General features: G+C 43.6%; 1 protein-coding gene across 1 annotated transcript in view; it reads left to right on the forward strand.

Moving 5' to 3' along the window:
* The window catches only part of LOC146813259 (olfactory receptor 5AR1-like), a 67,795-nt gene extending 53,979 nt beyond the window's left edge, over positions 1-13,816 (forward strand). The window contains exon 3 of the mRNA XM_085615346.1: positions 12,812-13,816. Within this exon, the coding sequence (XP_085471472.1) occupies positions 12,812-13,816 (1,005 nt within the window). The remainder of the gene's footprint in view (positions 1-12,811) is intronic.
* Positions 13,817-21,043: the final 7,227 nt, after the last annotated feature.

Here is a 21,043-nt window from a genome sequence, read left to right on the forward strand (position 1 = left end):
GCAATGTTGATGTCGCCTCACTACGTGAGGCACCATTTTTATCAAAAGACCTGGGGGAACGCTGGGTGGTGGGAAATTAGTTTGAGCCTGGTGATGCCCCAACTTTCCCACACAAAAATGTGTGAAAAAAGTGATTTTTTCAGCTAAAATTGAGGTTTGCAGGGGATTCTGGGTAAGGAAACGTTGGGGGATCGACGCAAGCCATACCTCCCTGAAAGACCCGGGGTGTCTAGTTTTCAGAAATGTGTGGGTTTGTTAGGTTTCCCTAGGTGCCGGAAGAGCTAGGGTTCAAAAACTACAGCTAGGCACTTTGCCAAAAAAGGGTCATTTTTCACTGCGAAATTGAGGTGTGACCACATTGCGTTTTGCGCCGTTTCCTTGTGCGGGAACTAGACCAACCCACACAAGTGAGGTACCATTTTTCTCGGAAGACTTTGTGGATCAACGCATATTCCAGAACTTTCCACCACAGAAATGTGGGAAAATGTGTTTTTTTGGGCAATTCAATTTTTTAGGTTTGCAAGGAATTCTGGGTAACAGAACCGGGTGGGAGGCAGCTAAGTCACCCCATCCTGAATTCCCCTGGGTGTATATTTTTCAAAAATGTATAGGTTTGATAGCTTTGCCTAGGTGCCGGCAGACCTATGGTTCAAAAACAACAGCTAGGCACTTTGCCAAAAAATGGTAATTTTTCACTGCGAAATTGAGGTGTGACCACGTTGCGTTTTGTACCATTTCCTCTCGCGGGCACTAGGCCAACCCACACAAGTGAGGTACCTTTTTTCTCGTAAGACTTTGGGGAACGAGAGTTGGGTGGAAATTTGTGGATCCACGCAGATTCCAGAACTTTCCAAGACAGAACATGTGGGGAAAATGTTTTTTTTTGGACAAGTTTTTAGGTTTACAAGGGATTCTGGTTAACAGACCCTGGTGGGAGGCAGTCAAGGCACCCCATCCTGTATTACCCTGGGTGTCTAATTTTCAAAAATGTATAGGTTTGCTAGGTTTCCCTAGGTGCTGGCGGAGCTAGGGTTCAAAAACTACAGCTAGGCACTTCGCCAAAAAAGGGCCATTTTTCACTGCGAAATTGAGGTGTGACCACGTTGCGTTTTGCACCGTTTACTGTTGCGGGCACTAGGCCGACCCACACAAGTGAGGTACCATTTTTCTCGTAAGACTTTGGGGAACACGGGGTGGGTGGAAATTTGTGGATCCACGCAGATTCCAGAACTTTGCACCACAGAAATGTGAGGAAAATGTGTTTATTTTGGCAATTTTTTAGGTTTGCAAGGGATTCTGGGTAACAGAACCTGGTGGGAGGCAGCTAAGTCACCCCATCCTGGATTCCCCTGGGTGTCTATTTTTCGAAAATGTATAGGTTTGCTAGGTTTGCCTAAGTGCCGGCAGACCTATGGTTCAAAAACTGCAGCTAGGCACTTTGCCAAAAAGGGTCATTTTTCAATGCGAAATTGAGGTGTGACCACGTGGCGTTTTGCACCGTTTCCTGTCGCGGGCACTAGGCCGACCCACACAAGTGAGGTACCATTTTTTTTGAAAGACATTGGGGAACGCGGGGTGGATGGAAATTTGTGGATCCACGCAGATTCCAGAACTTTCCACCACAGAAATGTGGGGAAAATGTGTTTTTTTTGACAATTTTGTAGGTTTGCAAGGGATTCTGGGTAACAGACCCTGGTGGGAGGCAGTCAAGTCCCCCTATGCTGGATTCCCCTGGGTGTTTGGTTTTAAAAAATGTATAGGTTTGCTAGGTTTCCCTAGGTGCCGGCAGAGCTAGGGTTCACAAACTACAGCTAGGTACTTTGCCAAAAAAGGGTCATTTTTCACTGCAAAATTGAGGTGTGACCATGTTGCGTTTTGCGCCGTTTCCTGTCGCGGACTCTAGGCCGACCCGCACAAGTGAGGTACCATTTTTCTCGTAAGACTTTGGGGAACGCGGGGTGGGTGGAAATTTGTGGATCCACGCAGATTCCAGAACTTTCCACCACAGAAATGTGGGGAAATTGTTGTTTTTTGGACATTTTTTAGGTTTGCGAGGGATTCTGGGTAACAGACCCTGGTGGGAGGCAGTCGAGTCACCACATCCTGAATTCCCCTTGATGTCTAGTTTTCAAAAATGTATAGGTTTGCTAGGTTTCCCTAGGTGCCGGCAGAGATATGGTTCAAAAACTACAGCTAGGCACTTTGCCAAAGAAGGGTCATGTTTCACTGCGAAATTGAGGTGTGACCATGTTGCGTTTTGCGACGTTTCCTGTCGCGGGCACTAGGCTGACCCACACCAAGTGAGGTATCATTTTTCTTGGAAGACTTTGAGGAATGCCTGGTGGCTGGAAATATGTGGATCCACGCTTATTCCAGAACTTTCCACCACAGAAATGTGGGGAAAATGTGGTTTTTTTCCAAATATTTTGGGTTGGCAAGGGATTCTGGGTAACAGGACCTGGTGGGAGGCAGCTAAGTCACCCCATCCTGGATTCCCCTGGGTGTCTAGTTTTTAAACATTTATAGGTTTGCTAGGTTTCCCTAGGTCCCGGCAAACCTATGGTTAAAAAACGACAGCTAGGCACTTTGCCAAAAAAGGGTCATTTTTCACTGTGAAATTGAGGTGTGACCACGTTGCGTTTTGCGCCGTTTCCTGTCGCGGACACCAGGCCGACCCACACAAGTGAGGTACCATTTTTCTCGTAAGACTTTGGGGAACGCGGGGTGGGTGGAAATTTGTGGATCCATGCAGATTCCAGAACTTTCCGCCACAGAAATGTGGGGAAAATGTGTTTTTTTTGTCAATTTTTTAGGTTTGCAAGGTATTCTGGGTAACAGACCCTGTTGAGAGGCAGTCAAGTCACCACACACTGGATTCCCCTGGGTGTCTAGTTTTCAAAAATTTATAGGTTTGGTAGGTTTCCCTAGGTGCCGGCAGAGCTAGGGTTAAAAAACTACAGCTAAGCACGTTGCCAAAAAAGGGTCATTTTTCACTGCGAAATTGAGGTGTGTCCATGTTGCATTTTGCGTCGTTTCCTCTTGCGGGCACTAGGCCGACCCACACAAGTGAGGTAGCATTTTTCTCGGAAGACTTTGGAGAACGCGGGGTGCGTGGAAATTTGTGGATCCACGCAGATTCCAGAACTTTCCACCACAGATATGTGGGGAAAATGTGTTTTTTTTGACAATTTTTTAGGTTTGCAAGGGATTCTGGATAACAGAACCTGGTGGGAGGCAGTCAAGTCACCCCATAATGGATTCCCCTAGGTATCTAGTTTTAAAAAATGTATAGGTTTGCTAGGTTTCCCTAGGTGCCGGCAGAGCTAGTGTTCAAAAACTACAGCTAGACACTTCGCAAAAAAAGGGTAAGTTTTCATTGTGAAAATGTGTTGTGTTCACGTTGAGTTTTGAGCCATTTCCTGTCGTGAGCACTATGCCTACCCACACAAGTGAGGTACCATTTTTATTGGGAGACTTAGGGTAATTCAGATTTGTAAAGCAACTGTTATTACCTATTGATTTTTGATGCATTTCTGCCTTCCAAATGAAAGACAATGTGTAAAAAAGAAGTCATTTTGAAAAATGACCTATAATTCTCATGCTAGTATGAGTATTCCCAATTTAATTTCGAAAATGTGCAAATATGTACTGTTTCTAAACTCTATAATTTGTTCCCATTTCAGAAATACATAGGTGTCTTTCATACCGATTTTTCATTGTATACATTTTCCCACAATAATTGCTTTTTACCCGGAACATAATAAAAAAGCATTGCAAATTGCTGCTCAGTTTTTAACTCTGGGTTCGTCGGGTTCTTGGTGAACCTACAAGTCCTATATATCTCCACAACCAGGAACGTCGAGCGGATGTAACGGTATATCACTTTCAAAGAGCTGTCATAATTAGAAGAAGTTGCAGGTGAAAACGTTGACACAAAAGGCTGTTTTTTTTCAACTAAATTTCAATTTTTCCTATATTTAACTGTTAGTTTCTATAAAGAAACCTTGATGGGTCTACACAAATGACCCCTTGCAGAATTCAGAATTTTATCTAATTTACTAAAATGTATAGCTTTCCAGGATCTATTATTGTTTTCACACCCATTTCTACCATTAACTTTGAAAGAGGTTGAAAGCACAAAAAATAGCAAAAATAGGATATGTCCCAGAAATATGCCAAAACTGTGTAAAAAAAGTTGGTTTTCTGACAAAAGTCTGTCATTCCCTAAAAGCTGGGAAAATGGTGATTTCAGCCCCACAAACCCTTTTTGATACCATTTGTAGAGAAAAACCCAGACGCTTTCATTTGCAACCAGTTTTTCCCAAAAAAAACAAAGTTTTGCTGTATTTTGGCTAATTTCTGGGACCCCTCCAGGGGAATCCACAAACCCTGGGTAGCTTTAGAATCCCCATGATGTTGGAAGAAAAGGACGCACGTTTGGTGTGGATACCTTATGCGGTCAAAAGGTTACAGGGGCCTAAGCACGCACTACCCCAAATAGCCCAAAAAAGGCTTATCACAGAGGGGGAAAAGACCTAGCAGCGAAGGGGTTAACAGACGTCGAAACATTAGGACTCTCCCAAAGAGTCAATGGCCCGACGCATACAGCTGGTCACACGCTGGATCTAATTTTTTCCAACATAGGACAGCTGGACTGTAAAACACCTTTCCCCCTTACATGAAGTGATCACTTTCTAATCACTTTTGAGGTTCAGCCCCCTCACTCCCTGGGTACTACTACAAACAACAGACCATGACGCGATGCCCATAGACCTTGGCACAAACGTACTCTTGAAGCCTTTAGCGATGCCTCTCATCCCACATCGCCAAATGATAACCCTGAGGTCTCTGAATTGCTGAATTCTTTAAACTCTGCCCTTATGGCGGCGCTGGATGCAACGGTTCCCTTTAAAAACCACGCTACCACACATCACCGGCCTTCAGCCCAGTAGTTCACGCCAGATCTAAAACAAGAAAAAACGACATGCAAGATCTTAGAGAGACTCTGGCGTAGAAGGAAAGAGCCTCAAGACAAGGATAAGTAAAAACAAGCGCTGTCTCAATATCATCAGAATATTAAATATGCTAGGCGGAACTTTATCATTAACCAAATCGAATGAGCCGACAACTCCCCCAAAGTCCTTTTTAGTATAGTTCACGATTGTATCACTCCACAAGCGTGCATTCAATCTCCCGTGGAATCCCAGGACCTCTGTGACTCTCTGGCTTATTTCTTCCAGGAGAAAATGTCTCACAACTACTCAAAATGTCCTGCTGCTCCCTTGCAGGACACTGAGACCACCATTTTGAAAGAAGAGCAGCCAAAAGTAACCCTCCATACACTAGACAGTTTTCAGCCTTTCACTTTAGAGGAAATACACAGCTTCTTGGCTGCAGCCAAGTCTGGGTCACCACGGGACCTTTGTCCACCGAAAATAATTTCCTTTCTAGCTACCTGCTGCACCCAATGATCCAAGAGATCTTTAATTGCTCAATGAAAACAGGCATTATTCCGACAGAGTGGAAGGCATCATGCGTACGGCCCATTTAAAAAAAAGCAACGCTGGACCAAAAATCTCTCTGCAACTATCGCCAAATATCCTTGTTACCTCTTCTAGGCAAACATCTCGAAGGCCTAATAAACAAACAACTGGGATCTGATCTTGAACTCGACCATATCCTTGATCCCTCTCAATCTGGCTTTCTCCCAGGGTACAGCACTCGATTCACTGAGACTGGGGATGGATGCGGGAATGCCAGTTAAACTGATACTATTAGATCTCTCCGCAGCCTTTGACACCATCTCTCATCTAAGGCTCTTGGAAAGGCTGGAAGCACTCGGTGTACAGGGTCTGGCACTTAAGTGGCTTCAGAATTTCCTGACAGACAGACAGCAAACTGTCATCCTGGGCACGTACTCATCACGTAAAATGAGCTTAGACAAGGGTGTCCCGCAGGGCTCATGTCTGAGCCCCACAATGTTCAATATCTATGTGGCACCGTTAGTGAAGATTGCAGAGCACTTTGACTTTGAGATAATATCATACACACCTAGCTGATGTTTACTCTTGGACAAAACCAACAGCAAAAAAACTGTTTGTTTCAAGTATGCTAGCAATCTCCAGCTGGATGGCTTAGAACTTTCTCCAGATAAACCCAGAAAAGACGGAGATCATGCTGCTTGGAAAAGCCCCCTTCATCTGGTCGGACCGCTGGTGGACCCACCAATTGGGTGCTACCCCCGTGCCCAAATAACTGTAAAGAATGTAGGGATAAAACTGGATCAAGCGTTAACGATGAAATATCAGCTTGAGATAGCGGCAACTACTGCATGTTATTACTTTAAATCTTTCACTTTCTCCCCACTATGGTCCATAGAACAGTGGTCCAGGCCATGGTGATAAGCAGACTGGACTATGGAAATGCCCTTTTGGTAGAAGCCAGTGAATCACTGCTCTCAAAGCTCCTGGGGGTCCAGAACACAGCGGCCAGGCTTATTCTGATCCGCCCTTCTGCAACACCCTCAGCGCCTTTGCTGAAGGAACTGCATTGACTGCCAGTGAAGATGCGCTCCCATTTTAAGATCTGTTGACTCACGTACAATGCTTTAAAAGGCAAAGGCCTACTTTATCTCCCAGAAAAGATTACAGCTTATGCCCCTAGTCGCAATCTTAGGTCCAGTGACAAAGCCTTACTGTGTATCCGCCGCACCACCAAACATGCACTGGGGGTAAGGCCTGCCCCTATCTTGCCCCAAGGTACTGGAACAAACTTCCCCTAACCCTGAGATCCACCCCCCATACTGTATAGGAAACTACTTAAAGCCTATTTATTCTGAACTATCTGGTACATGTTTCCTGTTAGGATCCGCATCAGCGCAGAGATGTCCCTGGGTGAGTCGCACGCTATAGCAAATAATGTTAACATAACATAACAATGCGGCCTTCTTTTTTGCACTTATCTCCCCGTGCTTGGGAACAATGGGAGCAAACACTTATGAGTGTCCAGTGCATGTGGGAAAAGTGTTGTGCATGTGTACTTTGGCCAGAAAGTATATGTATCTACACTTCATGTAGGAGAACATTTAAAGAAATAAACTCACTTTGACATGCGTGATGGACACTCACTTTTAGCCGTAGATTTTCAAAATGGCTAAGTGGATTTTCAGCAGACTAGGAAAAAAAAACTAATGTTCTAAAGGCTACCATGCAATGAAAAGACAAGGCATTGTGGCCATATGCAACTGAGATTAGGCAAGCATGGAACGTTGGTGCTGGGCATCAAAAGTATAATATGGAAGAGAATGCCATCAAATAAAACAGAAACTCATGGAAATAACTTGTTGTTATGCTAGCTTATGCTCATAACACCTCTGAAATATCAATTAAGAAAACAGTTATAATGTGGTTATGTTCACAAAATAATACTCAGAAACACCTCAAATTGGCCAGTTATTGTTAAATATGCAAACTATGGATTACATACCTACCTTGAAAAATATAACTTGGTCATCAAATGTACTGTTTAGGACCTCACAATATTTGTGCCAATGAATAATAGAATATACATCCTAACATCATTAAATATAGATATTTCCGCAAAGAAATGATACTGCCTACATAGTGACGTCATCCATAACGTCAGTGCAAAGGTGACAGATAAGGTAGCCAGTGATGCATTAACATCATTTGTAATGTTACCTGTCACATCATGTGTGAGTTTGTGAGATGTACATTTCTCTCATTAGCGTCTGTTCTCCTGCAGGAACATTGATAGCTTCAATAGACTACTTTGTCATGTCCTTTAGGATAGTCCCATCATGTACATACCAATTACATACATGTTGTCCCATCCACACGACATAACGGTTATACACAGGTGACCTTTTGCCTAGTAGCTAGCTACTGTCTCTTTGACACCAGGCTCTCGGTACCCTATTTTAATCCCTGTAACTGACGTACATAAACATGTCCCCAGGCACGGCAGATTTATTCTGTATAAGGGTTTCTACTTTTTTCATCCATGGCCAACAGCCAGCTGTGTATGAGTGTTTTTATTTAGAAAAGGATTAGCAAAGGATTAGTGAATATTTTCAAAACATATTGATTCTAGGAGAAACCCTGGAGTGATCACTTTAGAATAAAAGACCCTCACTCCCCCATACAAAGGCAGTGGAGAATTTCTTACCAGCTGGACCAAGACTCTGGAGGCTGATCCTTCGACAGGCAGAGAGCTGACATCCCTTGCAGTGTGCCATCCTCGACGCAGGGACTGGGCCCTTCATTCAAAACCATCAGATGAGGGGTTAGTACTTCCCCGGGGGAATCTTGTCTCCATTAGGATCAATCCTAGCACTTACATACACATGGTTTACCTACATATCTAGGCTAGGTACATTTAGGTAGACACTACACACATCACTGTAGAATACAGGGGGGTGGTAGTGGTGCAGTAGAGATAGCTGGTCTAACAGATGATACATCTTGTGGGAGTGTCCAGAGTCTGTCTGCACACCAAGCCCTCAGTTTAGGTCATCCAAAATGCACAGGTCCTGGGGGGTCCTAGGAACTTCACAACAATTTCTGTTGGAAAGCAGTTGCCAGCAGTTCTTGTGCCAACCTACAGAGTAAATGAGACAAGGGGCATCACTGTTTGATTCATCTCTTCACAGCAAATGATTCAAATAAAAGGACACACAGTAGCTCTTTACAACTGGGTTGAAGGACGGCCATTTTGAGATGAAGTTTGGGCCCACACCTGCTTGGGTGGCTGATCAACTTGATTGAATGCTTTCTCCAGGTCAAAGGTTGGGAACTATCTCCTCATCACTGCCATCGCTCACCTCCCAGTACAGAATTATTAGGGTGTGTTGGTTATTTCCAGATGAGGGTGCAGAGATTTGCAGCTGTTGCGGGTGGTAGCTTTGTTATATTACCGAGTTAGCCCTATGTAGCGAAGCAGCTTATTTCTTACATTGTACTATCTTTCAGGTGTAACGTTTTGCTCATATTTTCATGCATGACAATGTTGGATTAGTTTCCCTGAAACTATATTTTGTTCACACATCTAGTTTCGCACAACATTATTGTGTTTCCACGATCCCTGAGGGGTCAGAGTTGTCATGTTCAGTGGTTGCCAGAAACTATTCGCTCTCTGGTAAGGTTCGGGCGGCTTAAAGTGGCACAGTGAGCAAGCTGGTCTGTAGGCTGACATCTCCTACCAGGGTGTTCGGAATCAGTCTTGACACCAAGGCCCTAGTTTATGTTGTCCAAACAATACGCAGATCCTATGGATCAGTAGGAACTACTCAACAGCTTATGCATTTGAGCTCTTCCCTTGTTTGGAGATGAATGAGACTGGCCAGATAATTAAGTCATGGAAACTTTGGGGCATATCATCAAGGGCTTTATCTCGGCTTTTCTGGCTTTAAAAGCCAGAAAAGCGTAGATAAAACCAACGCCCTATCAGCAAGAGGGTGCTAACATGCATATTCGCAGGTTAGCACCCTTTTACACTACGCCTACCTTTGTATCTCTAATGAGATGCAAAGTGGGTGTTCCTGACATACACTACATGTCCACAGGGTCGTATCAGCAAGGTTATCGCCCTTTTGCAGGGAACATCGCTGGTAAACCAGCGATGTTCCCTGCAAAACGGCGATAACATCTCTATCTCTGGAATTTTTATCACCCAGGAGCAGCGAGTTGATGATAACGTGCTACCAGGGCGATAAAACGCAGAGATAGCCAGCGATAACAAAAATTATCGCTAAGCACTGGCAGCGAAAATTTTCGCTGGCCGTTGCTGATATAGCCCTAAGCCAGATGACTGTGCATAGTTCAGAGGCAAGTCTTGGATTCACAATTTATTCGCTTTGATGGAATGGTATTGTCATTTAGGGCCTTCTCTGTGCAGCTGCTTTCTTTTCTGGTGTATCATTATCCAGAGCTTGACCGCTTCTTCTGGTAGGGGTGGGATGCTCAACTGATGGAACAACTGTTTTCAGCTTCAGTGGTATCTGTGTGTTTTTCAGATAACAAAGAATGAAGTGATCACTTGTAGCTGACCATGAGCATCCATATTGCCTGAATTACAGCTATAGTGTAATTTATGCTCCCCCACTTGTGGTTCCCATGTTCCACTTGGAGCGGGAGAGATCACCTGGTTTATGCTGGCAGAAACTCCTCAGGATCCACCAAAGGCCATTCTGTCACAGTGACAGTCATCCTGCCTTGTTGAGGGTAGGGTGAGACCCATCACTGACTTTTCTTGCCAGGGAATGCCATGAAAGCATTGATGACTAATGTAGTGAACAATGTAGAATGTCTCCCTTCCTGACCTCTCTGCAAGAAGAAAACTCCCTGTGTGTTGGGGTGATTTGATTTTTTTAGAGAAACTCTTTCTTTTGGAGTCTCGCTTTTCTTTAAACAAAAATGTTTTGCAAGCACATTTGGTAATTCCTAGGCAGCGACTCCCTTCACAATACAGACATCCGTACCTGCCTAAACAGGGTGGAAGGTCCCCTCCTAGCCCCTGGAGGACTTACAGATTGTCTGCCAGGTTCTACATGACCCTTCAAAATTGAAATGTCCGAAGTATCCCCTGATCAGAGAGCCTCTATTTAACCTATAATGGGCACATCTTTCTTTATATGATAATACTGCATTGAGTTTGAACTTCTCTTAGCACTACAGTAGTTTCTTTGAATGTGTTCAGGAAAGACTGACATTCTGCGGCTTTTGTCTTAGACACGGCTGAGCCCTTCCTCATTCCTTCCCTCCCATATATGTTCCAGCAGTCCATAGATTGAGTTCAGAGGATTCTCTTTTTTTGCTAGGAATGTTTTTATGTTCAATGGAGAGTCCTTTTCTCCACAGGCAGCTTTTGTTTCAATGTGTTCATGCTCCTATCAGTCTGTGGGAGGCATGTCCCAAGTCTAGGCATTGTAAAACTGGGGAGGTGATAGGACAGCCCTACCTCCAAACCCTTATAGTAGTAGAAGGGGATAGCAAATCAATCAAATAGGGTTTATAATGCACAACACTGTTACCCTCAGTGGAATCTGGGCGCTGTGACTCCATCGAAGAGCCAGGTCTTGATTCTCTTTCTGAAGCCTGCGAGGGAGGGAGCTGTACAGAGCTGGAGGGGATGATCATTCCAGGTCTTGGAAGCGATCTAGGAGAAGGAGTGGCCACTGCTGCGACAGATGCGGGTGGTATGGGCGAGGTTGAACGAAGAGGAGCACAGGGGTCTAGTGTGTTTTTAGAAGTTCAGCCGGTGGTTGGGGGGGCAGGTCGTACATTGTGGAGCACTTTGTAGGTGGTCTTGAAGATCTTGAACTGGCATCTCTTTTGGATGGGCAGCCAGTAGAGGTCTCTCAGGTGGGGGTGATATGGGTTTGTTTGGTAGGTTGTGTTTCTGTATAGTTTGGAGTCTTCTGATGGGCTGGGTGGAAATGCCAGTGTGGAGGGCGATGCTGTAGTTGAGGCAGTTGGTGACAACAGCTTGAGTGACCGTCTTTTTGGTGTTGGTTAGGATCCATCTGAAGATTCTGCGGACCATGCAAAGTGTGTGGAAGATGGAGGAGGTGACAGAGTTTACGTGTTTCATAGTCAGTTGGCTGTTGAGGATGATGCCGAAGTTGCAAGCATAGTTGGTCAGAGAGGGCGTTAGTCTGTGTCCTGCAGGCCCCCAGCTGTGGTTCCATGTGCAGGTGTTCTTCCCGAAGATCAGTAATTCAGTTTTGTCAGACTTGAGCTGAAGGCAGTTGTCCCTCATCCATTTGGCCACGGTGGTCATGGTGTCTCAGAAGTTGGTTTTGGTTTTGGAGGGGTCCTCGTGAGCGAGAGGATCAGTTGAGTGTCTTCAGTGTAGGAGATAATATTGAGTCTGTAGATACTGATGACGTCTGCGAAGGGGGTCATGTAGATGTTGAACAGGGTGGGCTGGGGGATGATCCATGTGGTATGCAGCATATGATGTCTTTGTGTGCGGTTGCGAAGGGAGGCAGTTGGTTTCTCTGTGTGCATCCTGTAAGGAAAGAGGCCATCCACTTGAGGACATATTGCTGTATGCTTATGTTTTAGAGTCTGTTGATGGGTGTGTTGTGGAAGACTGTGTCAAATGACTCTCCAAGGTTGAGGAGTGTTCTGATGTCATCTGTAGCAGCAATAAGCACAGTCAGTGCTGTGGTTGGCACGGAATCCTGATTGAAAGGTGTAAAGTAGCTAGTTGTGTTCCAGGAAATCGGTGAGCTGCTGGCTGATGGCTTTCTCGAGTACCTTGGCCAGGTATGAGAGCAGGGAGATTGACGGTAATTTTTAAGATTGTTGGGATCAGCAGAGGCTTTCTTTAGGAGGGGTCTAATGTTTTTGTGTTTCCATCTATCGGGTAAGGTTGCTGTGAAGATGGAGGTGTTGAGGATGCTGGTGAGTTGCGTGCTGATTGGGTTCATTGTGAGGTTATTGAGGTGATGAAGGCATCGGTCGGTGGGCACCCCGGAGTGGATGAAAGACATGATGGTTGAGGTGGTAAGAGCGGTGCCCAGGTGGTAATAGTTTGGCTGGTGTTCATTGAGATCGTCGGGGTTGAGGGTGTTGGGTTGGCTGTTGAAATTCTTGTAGATGTTGGTGATCTTGCTGCTGAAGAAGTCTGAGAGTGTGTCGCAGAATTCTTGGGAGGGGTGGATGGTGTTCTCTAAGGCTGTTGGTTTGGAGAATTATTTGACTATTTGGCAAAGACCCCAAGAGTAGGATAAAGTCTACACTCATGGAATCACTGTGCACAGACAATTTTACTTCTTTATTTACAGCACCTTAAAAATACTTTAACATTACATATCCTTGAATTGAAGAAGAAGAAGAAGAAGAAGAACATGATAAACAACACTTCAGTGTCAGAGTTCCTGATTCTAGGATTTCGAGTCTCACCTCAGTTCCGCGGCATCCTTTTTGCTGTATTTCTCTTCATTTATCTTGTGGCACTTCTTGGAAACATCCTAGTTGTATTCCTAGTTCTCATCGATCATCGACTGCATAACCCTATGTTCTTCCTTTTGATCAACCTATCAATTATTGACATTTGCTACATGTCTGTGACTGTGCCAAAGATGCTCTTGACACTCATAACAAAGAATCAATGCATCTCAGTCACTGGGTGTGTGCTGCAAATGTACTTCTTCATGGGTTCTCTCAGCACAGAGTTTTGCCTCCTGACAGCCATGTCGTATGACCGCTTCACCGCCATTTGCAATCCCCTACGCTATGCAGTCGTCATGAACAATCAAGCATGTGTGCTTCTCATTTTAGCTTCCTGGTTAGTTGGCTTCTTAGACACCATGCCACATGCACTATTTGCATTTCTGTCATCCTTCTGTGGTTCCAATGAGATTAACCATTTCTTCTGTGATCTCACAGCATTGATGAAACTTTCATGCACAGCAACCTATGCCATAGAGATGGTGACATATGTGGAAGGCATCTTTTTAGGGATTGGCCCATTCCTCCTAACCTTTGCCTCTTATGTTTGCATCATATCCACGATCCTGCGTATCCGTTCCACTGAGGGGAGGCGCAAGGCCTTCTCCACGTGTTCGTCCCACCTGACAGTCGTTACATTGTTTTATGGGACCACACTCTGCTTGTATATGCGACCAGCTTCACTCTACTACATGGAGGGAAACAAACTGATTGCTGTGATGTATGTCACTGTTATTCCTATCCTAAACCCTCTGATTTATAGTTCTCGAAATAAAGATTTAAATGGAGCTTTGCGAAAATTAATGTTAAAAAATAAATCCACCATTAATGATTGTTAGGTACTAGTATAACTATTCTATTAACTAACATATACATGTATTAGATATCAATATTTACTTGGTTTTCTTTATTCTCCATTCCATTCAGTAGTTCTTGTTTTTTGTAAAACTAATTTACTGTAATTTTGAGTCATACCAACTACGGCCATTCACAGAAAAAGTGCCTTCTGCCTTATACCTGAATGGAAAAGGGAAACGTATGTAGAGACAGATTTAGCCTTGGAAATTGCAGTACCTACTTTTTAAGAATCCTAAGGACAGTCTATGTATTACAACATCCAGGTTGGTCTACTTTATGCACCACAAATAATTTTGCCGTTTGAGTGAGAAGAAAATGTCTGTGCATTAGGATAATGGGTTAAGTGGTTCCCTCTTTACTAAACAACGTTTCACATTTTTTCGATTTATTTACTTATGATATAGCCTTCAACATTGTTTGTATCACTCACTTGCATTTGTTTAAAGCTTCATCTGTTGTTCTTAGGTTTGCTCAGACTGTCTTTGCAGCAGAGGCAGCTTGATGGTAAGAACACTCTCTCTGTCCCCACTGCTTCCTCCATTGCCCCTGAGGAAAACTGAGGAAAACAAATTAATTCATGGGTGGAGGTCTTGAGTTAATGGCTGCTGTTGGTAATAATGTTGGGACAACTGATCGAATTACTCTGATGGCCAACAAAGACTATATTGGCCTGGACTGCTTTTTTTCCTGTTCAGAGGGAATTGGGTCAGATAATTCAGGCTGAACAGTTGGAGAAAGACTAACGCTTTGACAATTGTGGTTCTGATTCACTTGAGTGGATGGGGTAGAAATGCTGCTGGCTTCTCAGATTGGAAATTACCAGCAATGGACTGAGCAGCAGGAATAGAGTCACAGAAAAAGAGCCGGGCGTTAAGAAAGACATGGTTGCTACAAGGAAGGACAATTAAGAAATATGGCCTTCATTGCTCACTACAGAGGTGACCTGGGAGCATCTCTTATACAAATGGTAAAAAAGGGACTTTAAACTCCTCTAATTTGCCCTAAAGAAGTACTTCTGCTTTTTTGTTTGATAAAATAAGACAGTGGGGGAACTCAACAGATTTTGCTGCATCCTCCTTCTGGCCATAACTAAAAAAACAACACATTTCTTCTCTTGTTATCTCTTCATAGAGCTCACCCTCCTGTAAGCATCAAGGATCACTAGAACCTGAACACAAGGTGCACTTCCTGGATTTATCTAACGAAGCAACATAGTCGTTGGCCTCCCTGTGGGACCCTGATAGACCTGACCCACGATTGACAATATTTTTCAGCTTTATGTCTTATTTTCAAGCAGAGACACTTGATGCAACCTTCCAGCTCATTTAGTATCCAGTGTGAAGTATTCATCCTGAGGAACAGAGAAGGTTCACATCAGGCCTGCCTACACTTCTGAGTCCACCTCCTTTCCTCTTTATCCTGTGGAAAGTAAGAAAAAATGGGAGCTATTGCTCGACACTGCTGCGTTAATTATAATCTCTACCAGTTTCTTATTGGGTCTTTGAACTTTCAGGGGGTGGAACTTCTGATGAGACACAAGTGTATCCCTGTACCCCTCTACTGACTGGGAACTTGTAGCACTTAACAAGTGAGAGCAAGGAGGCTAGGGTTATTGAAGGCAAACAGTGTTCCCATTTGGAAATTCTGTGACCTGGATAGTATGTGTTGCCAACTTCATGAGGCTGGCTTGATAGATCACCCAAGATGACCACCACTGACCTTTGGAAGATGACCAGAACCGTGGGTCATCCCCAGCACTTGGGGGCAAATATGCAAGCCCCTATCGCAACCACAATGTCACATTTCAGGACATTGTAGAGGTGATAGAGGATTTGCCTAATTCACAAGGCATCGTTAAGCAATACCCATTGGTTTTGACGCTGCCATATATTTACAAAGGCAGTGTACATATGGGGCAGTGCCAAAATTAAGACCAGGGAAAACCTGGTATTAAGCAGGAGCAACAAGGAGAAATGTTTCATTTCTCATAGTTTTTCTTGTTTCTATGTGTGCTGCATTGTGCAGCACACAAGAAACAGCAAAAGGCCATTGATTGTTGATGTGCAGGAAGGTGACCCTTCCTGCACATAAACAATCGTCCCCTCAACGCAGACACTCTTGCACTATGGTGCAAGGGTGCCTGTGATGCAGCTGTAATTTCACGGTCATTTCTCAATGCAAAACCTCATTTACCTCTAATTTACAGCTGTAAAGATACTGGACCCTTGCCACTGTATATTACCTTCAGGAGACTTTACATAAACATAAAACAAAAGAAGCGTTAATGATTAATACAATTATATGTTTTAGCAACATTTACTAGGAAAAAATGTTTCAGTCCATTTCCTCCTTCCTGTCACATCGCACGCAGGATAAACACATTCCACAAACACTGGAACATTGGCAGGACAACAAGAATGAACAGTTCACGGTGGCCTTGAACCATGACTTCACTTCAGGCACTTGGCAGTGTGTTGCTGGTTCTGCACATGCGTCCCTCATTCAATACAATTCACAGCCTTGCTGGATTCACAGGCAGCCATTTTATCTTAGGCCCAAAAGCAAAACAAAGACAAAAGAGCATTAATTTACAAAATAAAAAAACATTGTTTACTTCCCCATACTAATACCCTGTATTAGTTATTACCTAGCAAAATGTATTAATTTAAAGCAGCTTTTCTATTATTTGTGCACAACATGCAAAAATGTACAATGTACAACATAGCATAAACATGCATCAGTGTACATTATCAAAGCACAAGCAGTTAATTCATACTTATAGCAACATGCTCTAATATTTTAGATAGCTTTTTCATGCAAAATGCTTTAGCCCCACGTGTAATGTTGGTGCATTAATTAATACACATTATAAAAAGATAGGTTATGAACTGAATATGTATTGTCTAAATATGCAACAAAGCCAAAGTCTCTTAAGACAGGAACAGGGATTGTAGATTATAAGGAAAAGGAGCTGGGAAGAGAGAACACATTCCATGATTATCTTCAAAGCTAAGGAGGCCACTGAAATCACGAGTTTTCTCTACACTGCAAAAACACATGTTAATTCAGCACAAGCATTTCAGACTGAAAGCATTGACCAGGCCTCATTTCATGTCTTTCACTTTAAATGCACCAAAAGTGCCACTTTTAATAAGCATTTGACTAGGCCTCATTTCATGTTTCATGTGCCATGTATTTTTCACTTGCACCAAAATCTGCGTGCCAATTTAAATGCAGTCTGGCTGAAACACAAACTAAAGCAATGCCTGAATCCAGATGAAATCTGAGCTACATCACCTGCATTGGTGCTAGGCTGCTTAATTTAGCAGCAGGGCAGGGGGAAATGCAGAGCTGCACTATATTGTTGTCAATATGGTGCAGCCCTGCATTTCAGAAGTGGTGGAGGCGGCGTTAAGCCAATGAGGCTAACACTGCGCTTTGTCACTTCGTAGTAAATATGCCCCTAAACGCCTCATGCATCATGGCTCTAATAGCAACAGTCCATGCTGTATGTATCCCGAGGTGGGAGAGCCAAAGCTTGCTGTATTTGCCTCAATTGAAGTTACCGCCCCGCCAGTGGGAGCCAAAGAGTACCACAACACTTCCTTCCACAGGAGAGCAATACTGGCTATGGCACTGCTCGGCTAGCGGTGGCTTATTCTGCTTGCAGCCAGTTAGTATGTTGCATGCTACCACACCCCTTGAAGCAGGGGGTGGACAGGCTGGAGTGTACTCAGGGGGGATCACCTCAAGGGAGGCATATCATGAACTGGGAGGTAACAGTGCCACACCCCCATTAGAGACTACTGATACCCCCCAAAACAAACATGCTGGAGTTCAGAAAGTGAATGAGTAATAAAGATGCCTTTACATTTTTTTATCTTTGCTGTGTGTTCAAAGACAGAGGTTAAATGTCAGTCTATGTTTTCTGCTGAATTACTGCTGATTTTTTAATGTGTAGGCTAGTGTTTACTTTTCATTCTTTTACTGGAAATTTAGATTCTTTTGTAAAGTGAACTACTAGACAATCTTGTTGGGGAATATGGAGTTTGAAAGTAGAGACTACGTTTAATCTAACAAACATTTCAATAGCTGTAAATGAACTGTAAACATATTTCCAAATGTATCAGCAGTTAGGAGAGCCCAAATGAAGCAAATTTGTTTGTAAATCTGAGGTGTTGTGGAAACTAAGATTTTAATAGGACCAAAACAAATAAAGACCCTTTACCTACAGGTGAAGTGCAAACAATAAACATTTGCTGAAACTCATTTTCCACACTTTATCATTTCTGAGTTATACAGTTTTATCAGTAAAACTGCATGTCTGAGTGAATTTTATTGCAATTTCAATGAAACATGTGCAGTCTTTAATTGCACTACCATACCATGGGTAAGCAATATATGCGTGGTAGTGTTCTCCAAAATGCATCACCAGCTACCTACCACACCCTTACCACTATACTAATGAATTGGCTTGGATTTTTTACAATCACTATAACTTCAGTAACATTCAGTACAATTGGTGGCAGCATACTGTTGGCAAGCGGTTTAATGGGAGAGGTAAGTATGCACCTACCACAAATAATAAGGCCACCAACACAGTATAGGGTCCAGTAAATGTCTCAATAAATTAGCCCTTTGTTCAACTCTTGGTAGCTGACAATGAGCAGCAGTGAGGCCTAATTTAGCAGACAGAAGTATAAAGCCTTTAAAAACACCATTACATCAAATAGGTAAGACAGAACACACAATAGAAATCTCACATCAGTTTACTAAAATAGGAAAGAATTTTACGAACAAATAGACAGCAAAATGACAAAAATTTAATTTAGAAAAACAGAGATATGATTTTGTAATGATTAACCACTTTATAGTGCTTAAAAACATATAGCGCCACTCTGGGGCATATGGTCGTGCTTGACAGGGACAAAATCATAGCTGACGGTCTATCGCGATGGAGCCCTGGTCGGATACGCTAAGCGGGAGGTCCTGGTCAAAATTTTACCTTCACACTTAGAAGCTTTTCTGAAGCTTTTTCTTCCAACTTCGCTCGGCCCTTCACAGCAGGCTGGCTGGATCTGGTGAGGGTTCAATAGGTTGACATTCTGCGAGGCCCCGCTCAAATCCTGGAAGTCTGTAGCTTCATAGACTTCAGCTGAACCAACCTGAAATCCAGGCTGGGTCGCGCTTGAAGGTAGTCGGCTTGATTCTCGCCATTGGGTTGGTCACATCATGGAGTTTTATTTTCCACAAAAGCTCTCCAAAGTCCTCAACACTTTAGAAGGTGATTCCTGGAGGTTTCCCAGTAGGTTCAAAGTGTCCAAAACACTAATTCAAATGTCTAGAGTCTCCTAGATTGTCTCTGGGTCGTCTGAACTACAATTGTCACAATGCACCTGGCCAAATCCTTAAAAGTCGACTGGACATAATCCAGGATGGGGATTCTTGGTGGAGAGGAAGCAGCTGGGCTCTTTTAACCTGTAGCTTGCAGAAAGCCCACTTCGTAATACTACTTGAAGCAAAGCACAGTCCTCAGGGCTGTATTATCAGAGTGTGCAGCAGGTACAGTCATTCATAATGCAGGTCTGTGGCCGCCGATCGAGATTCTAGCAGGTCAGTCCTTCCTCTCCTTTTAGTTTCAGGTAGCAGATCTGAGAGACAACGCAGCTTTCACATATTTATTCAGTGTTCTGCGGTGACAGGCAAAAGGGCGACACATCTGTCCAATGAGATGCTGGGTGCCACCCAAAAGAATGACAACTTCCTCCAAAATGTGGCATCTACTTTCCCCACAAAGCACTGCACTTCCAAAATCCAACATGGATAATTTCTCTCCAGAGGAGTAAGAGCTGGCTAAAAAAACACACAGTGTGGCTCATTTCCATTAGCTCTCCTCCCCATGACCTCTGCAAATTCCTGGCTCACGCCTGCCATCTGGATGTGGGGTAGATACGCCTGGCATTCCTTAGTGATCTGCTTTCTCTTTGAGCTCAGTTTGATTTACCCAGCCCCCTCTTTATGACTTATCCTCCTCAGCTGCAGAACTATCTCCATTAGATAATCTTTGCTCTGGCCAGGCCACTTATCACCTACTAAAAGCAGCATGGCCACGCCTATTGAGGCTTACGAGTCAGCACAGACCACCACAAGGCTGGAATTTGGCTTACAGAAAAGAAAGTTCTATAACTTATCTTCTGTACTAGTTATGATACCATCAACAGTTGCAAGCTGTTGAATTTATCAATACCAATCTTTTGAGTCTTTGAATGATTAGTTACACTTAAAAAATATAGCAACGATATCCTATGGAGCTAAGTATCTACAATGGGGAAAATGAAATGGGGAATATTTCCCTCACTAGGACAAATAAAACATATTTTATAGGGTCCCTGCTTATAGGTGCAACCCTGAGACTCCTAGGAGAGACCTTGGGGGTGCCTAATATGTACAAATAAGGTAGATTATTGCTTTTGAAGAGCCCATACCACCAAGGTTGTATTTTCACATAATTTACTTTTAACTACAGTCTGCAAAGCTAAGCTGCCTTTCAAATGACAGCAGGCACACAGCAGTGCACACATGCAAGTGCAGGAAATCTGCTGGGCCTCTAAACCCCCATGGCCCATTTTATACTAGGGACTTACAGGTAGATTGCACCCCCGGTCCATAAACTACTAGGAACTTGTAGGATCTGCCTTTGCCAATTCTAAGTGTACCCTATTACATGCACCTTTTTAAACATAACACTGGCCTGGGCCTGGTTAGCAGAGCCCAGGGTACAGTTAGGGCCATTTACCACCAGTATCATTCAGCAAAACATTGTGGTGAACAGGGCAAAAGGATGACTTTCTAACATGCCATACCCCAATTGAAAAGTGATGGGTAAACAACCTGCACCCTGGAGGTCTTAATCAGCTAAGTGGAAACACATGGAAAGTCCATCCTCATTGGCATGGGCATCCCAAGGTCTGTGTTCTACTGTGACGTCCATCTCTGTAGAGAAATGACCCACCTCAACAACTTAGGATTCTCCCCTCTCATCTGCATGAGCCACCTGAGAGTTCAGTGGTCAGTTTGAACACAAAAGTGAGTGTCAAACAAGTATGGTCTCAACTCTTGCAGGTAAAAAAACCACAGCAAAGGCCTCCCTTTCAATGGCACTCCATCTTTGTTCTCTGGGGAGAAGTTGCCTGCTAATAAATGTAACT

This window comes from Triturus cristatus, chromosome 7 (assembly GCF_964204655.1).
Source record: "Triturus cristatus chromosome 7, aTriCri1.1, whole genome shotgun sequence".
Classification (NCBI taxonomy): domain Eukaryota; kingdom Metazoa; phylum Chordata; class Amphibia; order Caudata; family Salamandridae; genus Triturus; species Triturus cristatus.